The 9,108-nt window shown below is 47.8% G+C and overlaps 1 protein-coding gene across 1 annotated transcript in view; it reads left to right on the top strand.

Annotated features, from left to right (window-relative positions):
- Positions 1 to 9,108, top strand: part of CSMD2 (CUB and Sushi multiple domains 2) — a 734,077-nt gene that overhangs the window by 223,931 nt on the left and 501,038 nt on the right. Inside the window, exon 7 of the mRNA XM_045298912.1 lies at positions 323 to 437. Coding sequence (XP_045154847.1) covers positions 323 to 437 — 115 coding nt within the window. The remainder of the gene's footprint in view (positions 1 to 322; positions 438 to 9,108) is intronic.

The following is a 9,108-nucleotide window of genomic DNA, read 5'->3' on the forward strand; positions in this document are numbered from 1 at the left end:
GCCAAACGACCTTTTCACAGGGTTCACCTGATTCATAACAGAACTGTACAAAAGGGTCTTGGCATGAGGAAGGTTGAGAACCACTGTTCTGGGGGCGGGGGGGTGTCGATGGAAGTGTTGGCTGCAGGACTGTGCTTGTGGGAGGGGGCGCTGAAGGTCCTACCTGGCTCTGTATCTGTAAGGGGGATTGTAGAGACCCTCCATTTCCTGGCTGTCCCCTCTGTCCATGACTCCCTTCTTGGCCTCCCGTCACTATGTGTCCTTCTTGTTTTAGTGTGACCTGTGAGCTATACCTGCCCATCCCCTGTGTCCCCCTCCCCAGCCGAGTCCCCTGAACCTGGATGTGACCAACTGGCCTCCTGCCAATGTTTCAAGTAGGAATGGGGGGACCAGCACAGCCCAGGGTTCTGAGCAGGACTTTGTCTTACAGCTGCGGGGTAAGTGCTGAAGGGGCAGCTGCCTTTGAGACAGACCTTGAAGGGTTGGGTGCATGGACCCCAGGGGACAGGGCCACATTACCTAGGGCTGCCGCCAAGAGGCTCACCTGGTCTGAGAGGAAAGGCCTCAGGGGTTCTTCAGGGAGGAGTCTCCTCCCTGTGACCCCACCCCAGCGCTGCCCTCCACCTCTGAGTCTGCAATGAGGGCAAACAAACTGGGCTCCCTGCCTGCCTTTCCCCCCTTACCTCCCCCTGCAGAGCTGCTGGGGAGGCTCCAGCTATTTCCCCAGAGAAAACCAGAGCCCAAGCCCGTCGCAGTGGCATTGACGCCATGTGTCGTGAGGTAGGACTGTGTTTGATGGAGCCTTTGGTGGCTGTTAGCCCATGGGAGCCTTTTTTCCCAAGGTGCCTCTGGACAGGAAGGGCCAGCCTTTCTGTTAGCAATGCAGTGCTTGACCTTTTGTCTGGGCGACCCAGAGGCTCTGCTGGGAAGAGAACTTCCCTGGAAAGTGAATTCACTCAAGCCCTCTGGATCCAGCCAATCCTACTGAGTTTCCATGGTCATTGTCCTCGGAGCACCGCACCTCATGAGGCCACATAAGGCCTTGTGGCAGCATCTCTTTGTTCCCCTGCATTTGTTTGCCTGCTTTTGTTTTTGCCAGCCACGGGGAGACAAAAACGCCCACCCCCTTGACAGATACCCAGCGGGACAATGTTGCTCCTCTCCTCTTACTCCTTTAGAAAGATCTCGTCTTAATTATTAAGCATTTTACACATGGAACTTGAGCCAAATAGAGCCATTTGATCTCTGTGACTTCTAACTAGATATTTCATTCAGGAGCCATTAGATTCAAATATAATTAGAATGAGAATAGTGTGCCAATGGGGATTTGTTAATAATAACTACTCACTTATTTATTCATTCATATATACTTGATCAAACCACTGGGTTAGCTCATTTGCATTCTCTCTTACTCCCCCCATCCCCCCCACCTGGCCCATTTATTTTCGAGAATCATTTACTGAATGCCTTCTATAAATGAGGCACCCTCCTACATAAGAGTTAGACAAAGATACTGTCCCCCGTTCCTAAGGAGTTATTTATTCACTCAACAGATGTTTATGCAAAAGCCACACATCAGGCTGGACCCTAGAGCTCCTCAACAGGGCCAGGAGGCAGAATATAATTAAATGCTTACAGTATCATGTGTGAGGTCCTTTTCTGAAAGGTATAAAGAGTTCCCCATAGGGACTGAATGGAGAAATGTAATCGTCAGGATTCTTTGGGGTCAAGAAATACAAGTCCAGCTGGCTTAAGCTGTCACTGGCAAATCCAGGACTGGCATCAGGCACACCTGGATCCAGCCACTGACAAGAGGAACACATGGGAGGGAGCAGAGTGTGGGTGCAGGGAGGCTGGTGCTGTTCACAGTGAGGGCAGCCGGGGAAGTGAAAGCCCTCGCAGGGAGGAGGAGAGGCTGAATCCAGTGACCAGTGGCCCGAGGCTGCCCTCACATAATCCTCGACACGAGACTGCCAGGAGGGAGCAGATCAAATGCTCGTCCACCCCGATGAGTTTGATGTTCAAGTCAATACTGTAGCAGGACACTGAGAAGTCACCTTCAGGATCAACACCTGCATCAGCATCCTCTTCAGTGTCTCCATCATTATCACGGTTGGCTTTGACATCGCCATCTCTTTTTTTAAAGAATACTGAAGTATTAACTTTATTTTCAGTTCAATGAAACAGTTTTACCAATCTGACACTGCCCAGAGTATCGATTATAAACAGTGCTATCTTGAACTAATAAACAAACTTAGTAAGTCTACTACCCCCGCCAAAAAGAATGTGAATAAGTATTTGCATACATTAATTTTTTTAAATCAAATACAGAATCGGATGTGAAACGACAGCTTTTGCCTCTTCATTCCAACATAAATGACTTTGTTTCACAACCAACCAACCCCTCACCACCTGACACGAAGACGTTAGTTTAAATATGTGCTGTTTGGCTTTGTTTTATCTACTTTTTTCCCATTTCATTTTTAAAAAGCTATAAGCATACGAAATGTGTACCCATCATAAGAATCCCTGGGTGTTGCAAACGGCCAGTTTGCATGACTACTAACTAAAGGTTGGCATTTTGAATTTACCCAGAGGCAACTTGAAAGAAAACTCTGTCGTTCTGTTCTGAAGAGTCACAGCAGTGAAAAGCCGTGCAACCCAGGTCTGTCTGCACCAGGGCGGCACCGTGAGCCAGGGTCGACTGGACGGCAACAGTTTCCGTGTTTAATTCATGCCTCTTTAAGGGAAGTTCCAGTAACAACGGCTTGAAACAACACTTGGTAGTGGAAACCATTTTCCAGGCAGGTGAGGCTTCACAGACACTGCAGACGGAAGACCTGTCCATTGTCTTGTCCAAACATCACAGATAAGAAAACAGAAATGCAGCAAGTCTCCTCCGTAGCACATGGAGTCACCATGGGTTGAACGCAGTATCCAAGGATTTTTTTTAAATTCAGTATTGGAAGGGTTTTTTCCCCTAGTTTCATTGGCAGATAATTTATATCTCATACCATAGTTTAAGCCTTTTAAGAAGACTTGGCCAATAATCATCTCAGTTGTGGGACAGTTTCTTCTTTCTTGTCATTGTGAGGTTCCCATGTCTCCACAACCACCCTGCCACCCCCCTGGGTAGTTATTAATCCAGCTACTGTCTGTAGATTTACCTGTCCTGGATTTCAAATACAGAGAAAATACAAAGCAAAAATAAGGAAAACCAAAACAACAACAATGACAAAACAAAGAAAAATCTCATTTTTTAAAAAGTAGAAAATATTAAAACTGGAACAATCTTAAAATGGGTCAAAAAAGAGGTCAAATGATAAGGTGTTACATTTTAACCTAACTCCGTCTACCATAATCAACTTTATAATGCTCTCTGCCTGATAACATATCTTTGGGCTATGGTCAGAAGGGATTTATCAGAGGCTCAATCCATGTGAGGACCCTGCAGAGGGTCTTGGGCTTCCACTGTCAACCACAGTCTTCCGCAAACTGGGTGCTCACAATTTAAGCTCTGATATCATTCCCTCCTCCAGGTTTGGATTTTATCATTTATAATCCTTGGATCACACAGGTTGATGTGCTTCTTCCCTGTGAATTTAGCTGATGCCTCACTTGGATGGCTGCTTGTTTGAAGACAAGCCTTTAAGACCCCAGACACTATTCTTCCTGAGAGCAGGGCACCATCTAACGTCCTTACTACACTTTACTACAGTTCCCATATTTTTAGTGATCTCTTCATGAGAGTGAGTATCAAGTAGGGCCATGACATCTCCATCTCTATTACTAACATCTTTCCATCATAATCCATCCATTCAAATAAGTTACTTGGGCCCTCCTATTGTCCAACATTGGGCCTAACACTGGAAATGTCAAAGCAGACAAACAAGATTGCCACCTTTCTGAAACATTACAACCCACTTGGTCAGACTGACATTAATGAAATGATCACACAGCAGATGTAAAACACAACTGTGATGACAGGTCTGAGGAGAATGAACAGGGTGGAGAATAGCAGCAGTGGGAATCCTGTTACGACAAAGCTGCCAAGAGAGGGCTCTCTGACAGGGTACCATTTAAACTGAGACCTGACCATTAAGAAGGATTCCCCAAGAGAAGAACTCGGGGATCCCATTGCACATGCAGGGAACTGCGTAGGTAAAAGCTTATCATCATCATAGCACCCTAGTTGCCCTTGGACTCCATCTTCAGATGTGACCTAAGCTGAGTCCCCCACTGGGGCATCAGCTGGCTTGAATGGCAGGAACAAGGCAGAGCCGGGGGTCTCAAGCTGGCAGAGGGTCTCGGGAATAGCTGAGAGGTTGCATGGCTCAGGGACATCCTGAGTTGGTATGGGAACCGGTCCTGTTCTAGCCAAGGCAAGTCTTCATTTGGGGTTTGTGTTGTCTTTGCTTCCACCGTCCTCCCTGCATCCCAACACTTTCAGCCACACCAAGAGACCTTGTTCTTCTGATGGAGCTCATGAAATTGCATCTGTTGTATCCATCAGGAGCCAGGCCATCAATAACCAGCCCTTTAAAATCGCATCTCCCGTATCCCTCAGAGTTGGAAATAGCATAACAAGCTCCACAGCCGAGCAGCAGGAAAGGATTAGTGCCCTAGCATGTGGCTGGCACGGACACAACTGGAGAGGCCAGGGCTGAGGCTCCCACACTCCCAGCAGAAGTTATCCTGGAGACTTCCTTACTTCCATGGGCAAGAACGTGCTCTCGGGCAGAAAACAAAAGCCACAGCTGGGAGGCCCAGGAAGGAAGCCAGGGACTGTGAACGCTCGCGATTTGGCCAAGTTCTGTGCGTGGAAAGCTGTGGCGGGGCAGCTGGTCTGCCCCCAGGGGGTCTGACTTTATGCACAGGTCTGAACTAAGTGCCTCCTCTGTGCAGGGGCCTGTGCCAGCACCACGAAGGCCACCAGACCACACGCTGCTGTCCTCAACCTCTCTCCAGAAGCTACCACCTGCCTGAGGCTTCCAAGACAGATGGAAGGGGCCCTTGTAGAGGCACCTCACCTTGGCAGGGCTGTCTTTAAGATGACGTCGGTTCATTCACCATGCTCCAGGGCCTTCTCCCAGACTCTGTCTTCGTGCTTGGCCGTGGATCTTTGTGCTGCTCGCTCTTGGCATCACCCATCCTGGGTTTGCTCCATCCCTGCTCTACAGATCTCTCCGTTTTCCCAGTTCTGACCTAGACCATTGGCCCTAATCCTGAGCCCGCCCTTTCAGTGCCAGCTTCTCATTATCCACTGACTGGTGAGTGATGCCCACAGACTCCCCGAGGAAGCAGGTTTCACCCAGAACACCGGCATTTGATGAGATGGCAAAATGGTTGCAGCTGAACTCAGGGACTCTGGGCATTTGGCAAGGGAGCAGCCAGGGCTGGTTTAAACAGAAAGGGGAGGTTTCATGGAGGGGTAGTACTCTAGCATCTATGGGGATTTCTCATCCAAACTTCTTGGAGGAGTGGCCTCTACAGATGACCTCCCACTCACTCATCACCCATTTCCCAGCCTTTCCCTGAAGCCATTCACACAAAGAACATCAGCAGAGAGCCCTCCCCCTTTCCCAACACCACCACTTCCAATGCCCAGCCCAGAAGGCATCTTGCCAGTCTCATCGTTCCGGACTCTCGGTACGTTACATTGCTGGGTGTTTTCTCCTTTGGGAACTATCCCTTTCTTTTGCATTCAGGGTGCTGGTCTCTCCCACTCTTCAGAGGCCTCCCTGACCCTTTCTTCTGTATCTGCGATGTCCTCAAGGCTCTGTTGATGCCTTACTGTATATTCTCTCTGGGCCATCTCATCTGCTCTCATGGTTTCAGACAGTGCCCGTTGGCTTATGGCTCCTCCCATCTGGCTCCGTGGACCCTGAGCATTGAGCAATACAGCCATTTACAGCAATGTCCTACCAACGTCTCCAACTTAACGTGTTCCAACTACACTCATAAACGACCCCTGGAATTAGCAGAGTTTATTCCTTCGAGGGGTGGAATCACCTCACAGTAACTAATTTGACCTTTGGCCCTGGTTTCTGAGAGTCTGACCATATCTGGGACCAATGAGCGGGTGTTGGCCAGACTTAGAGCATCACCTGGGGGCCTGATGCTGAATAAGCCTCAGGATGCATGATCATGGTCATGTGGTGAAGCCAATAGAGTCCAGAAAGCCACCATCTGTTCTCCATAAGATAAGTATGTCCCCTGGGGACATGAAGTTCGGCACTAAGACCCCTCGTGGACCATGCCCTATGTGCTTTTATGCTTTTGTTTGCTAGGTTCAGGAGAGTCCCGTTTCCTGCAATTCACGAGCCTCATGCGAACTTATCAGACTTAAGAAACAGAGAAGGAGCCAGCACCGCCGAGCTAACCCAGGCTAATGGAGATGAGAGAGGAAGATGAGATGGAGCAGCTGGGGTCTAGACAGACCTGGCGAGATACTGAGGTTTTCCCAGATTGGTTGAATACAATGGGCATAGCAAGCAGGGTTGCCTGAAGAGAACCCGGACTACGCAGTTTCTTTCCTCTGTTTTCTGTCTATTCACTCCAAATATTTAGGAATTATCCCTGTTTAATCTCTCTCCCATGCACTGGTCACATTGAATTAATTGCTAACTTCTCCCATTGCACCTTCTAGAACATGTCTTTCCATCCTTGCTATCAGGCCCCTAGTTCGGATCTTCAGCTTTTCTTCTTTGTGGGTTGGAATAACCTACTGACTGATCGCCCAGTATCTGTATCTCTCCAATTCATTCTCCCTACTGCTACCAGAATGGTTTCATTAAAAGGCAGATCTGGCAGGCGAAGCCCCAGGCAAAAGCTTTCAATCATCTTCCATTGTCTACAGAATAAAATTCAAATCCTTGATAGGCATTCAGAGCCCTTCATCAGCGAGCCCTTGCCTGCTACTCCAGCTTCATCTCATCCTACCTTGTACGTTGAACTTTATTAACCCGGAAACTCGGTGGTGTAATACAGCCAAAGGTCTGCTTCTTGTTCGTGCTACGTGTCTTTCCTGCTGGTGGTGCTGAGCCCTAGTCAGTCAGATAGACATCCAGGCTCAAAGAAGTCCTCCCATCTAATAGTTGCATAATCTAGAATATATGATTGCCATGCAAGGACAGGGGCTGGAGCATCCAGCTTGGGTTTTTCATTGCCCCGACTCTGTTCTTTCCAGCTGACAGGCTATTGTCCAGACTTGCGACGTGGTCCCATTTGGTTGCAGGGGAGTCCAGAAATGTGGATGAGCAGATGAAATGCTTGGAAGTTAGCGTCTCAGCAACCAGGTTTCAGTGGACACAAGCCCATGTCCTCAGCAAAGACCCACACTTCCTCTTGTGCTCCAAACCTCCTCTCCTCTAAGACTTCCCGACGAAACTCATGCCTCTCTCTCATGCCTTAACCTTCCTCTTTCTACTGACTGCGTATTTTCAAGAGCCTAGAAATATGTTTTAATATCGACTATATAGTCAAAACAAAACCAACAGCAACCCGCAAACCCTTCCATGGTCTTCAGTTCCAATTCAACTCCCCCCTAATTTCTTGATTACCACCAAGTGCTGTGTTGTGGTAGTGGTGGTTATTAGTGGGTGTTGAGTAGGTTTGAAGCCCTGACAACCCCCTGCAGAACAGAACAAAATGTTGGCTGGTTCTACACGATCCTCCCAGTGGCTGGTGGGCTTGGGATCACTGTTGTTGTGTTTGTCCATCTCGTGGAGGATCTCTTTGGCCTTCTTCTTCCAAACATGATGTCTTTCTCTAGCTCTTAGCCTCTTCTAATGTCAAGTCCAAAGTTAGCGAGTCAACGTCTCACCATCTTCTCTTCTAAAGAACGTTCTGACTGTGTTTCTTCTAAGACTGAGTTGTTCGTTCTTTTGACAAAGACAAGATCTTTGCTGAGACAGGTCCTCTTTTCACCAATCCCCTGCCTTGCCTCTAGGACAATTGTTAAGATGCCCAAGACCTTCTTGTTGCCAGTGTGGTTTGTCATCTGACTTGGCCTCTTGGAAGTATGTGGTGGTGGTCGTCTTCGAACTGTTTTCTTCTCTCGGCCTACATGATACGCAGGGCTACATTCTTTGGACATTCCTTTGCAGTCTCCTTCGATGTTCATGACATTGTTCAACCTCTGTTCAACTTTTACACTTTAATGATGGGACCCTCCTCTTCTCTGTTTATCCCTCTATTCCAAATAATCTCAACCAATCAGAGCCTGGCTCTCAATACCATCAATATGCTTATGGATGCAAAATCATTTCCAGCCCAGGTAGTGGTTCCATCTTTGGTCTTTGCAGAACCTTTTTTTTTGGATCTGTAACAAAAAATCACTGCCATCTAGTCGATTCTGACTTATAAAGACCTTATAGGACAGGTTAAACTGCCCCTGTGAATTTCTGAGAAACTCTTTAAGGAAGTAGGAAAACCTCATCTTTCTTTCTCAGAGAGAGCTGGTGATTTTGAACCTCATCTTTCTTTCTCAGAGCGACCTAGTGATTTTGAACTCCTGTCCTTGTTGTTAGCAGTCCAAGCCTAACCCCTGTGCCACCAAGGCTCCTTGATGTCTACTGGAAACCCATAAATGAACATGTCCAAAGACATCCTTACATCCTTCACCCCAACTACCCAGTGTTCTCCACTACTTCCCACATCTGTCTACTCCCCAGAGAAAGTGGCCTCTGCCCATTGTAAACCAGTGCATCTCAGGGCTACTCAATGGCCTTGACTCCTTGATTCTATCTTTGCCTTTCTACAATCCCTTTCCCACACAGCAACCAGAGTGTCTGATCATGACCATCCCTCTATATGAGATCCACCAGTAACTTCCTTCACAATTAGACTAATACTCCCCATGGCTACTACCCAACTCTTTGACATATCTTCCTACCACTCATGCCCCACGCACAGTGCCCCACTGCGCTCACCACCATCCTACCCTGACCACAGGCTAAGCACCTCTCCCTAGGACCTACATTAGCTGTCCCAGGGCATAGAATCCTCTAGCCTCAAAGTCTTCCAATCTTGTGCCTTCAAAGTTCAAAGCACCTGGCTTATTTGAAATGCATATTTTTAAAATCATTTTATTGGGGGCTCATACCA

The sequence above is a fragment of the Echinops telfairi genome, unplaced genomic scaffold, assembly GCF_000313985.2.
Source record: "Echinops telfairi isolate 266 unplaced genomic scaffold, ASM31398v2 ScPeMD7_7457;HRSCAF=8495, whole genome shotgun sequence".
Taxonomy (NCBI): domain Eukaryota; kingdom Metazoa; phylum Chordata; class Mammalia; order Afrosoricida; family Tenrecidae; genus Echinops; species Echinops telfairi.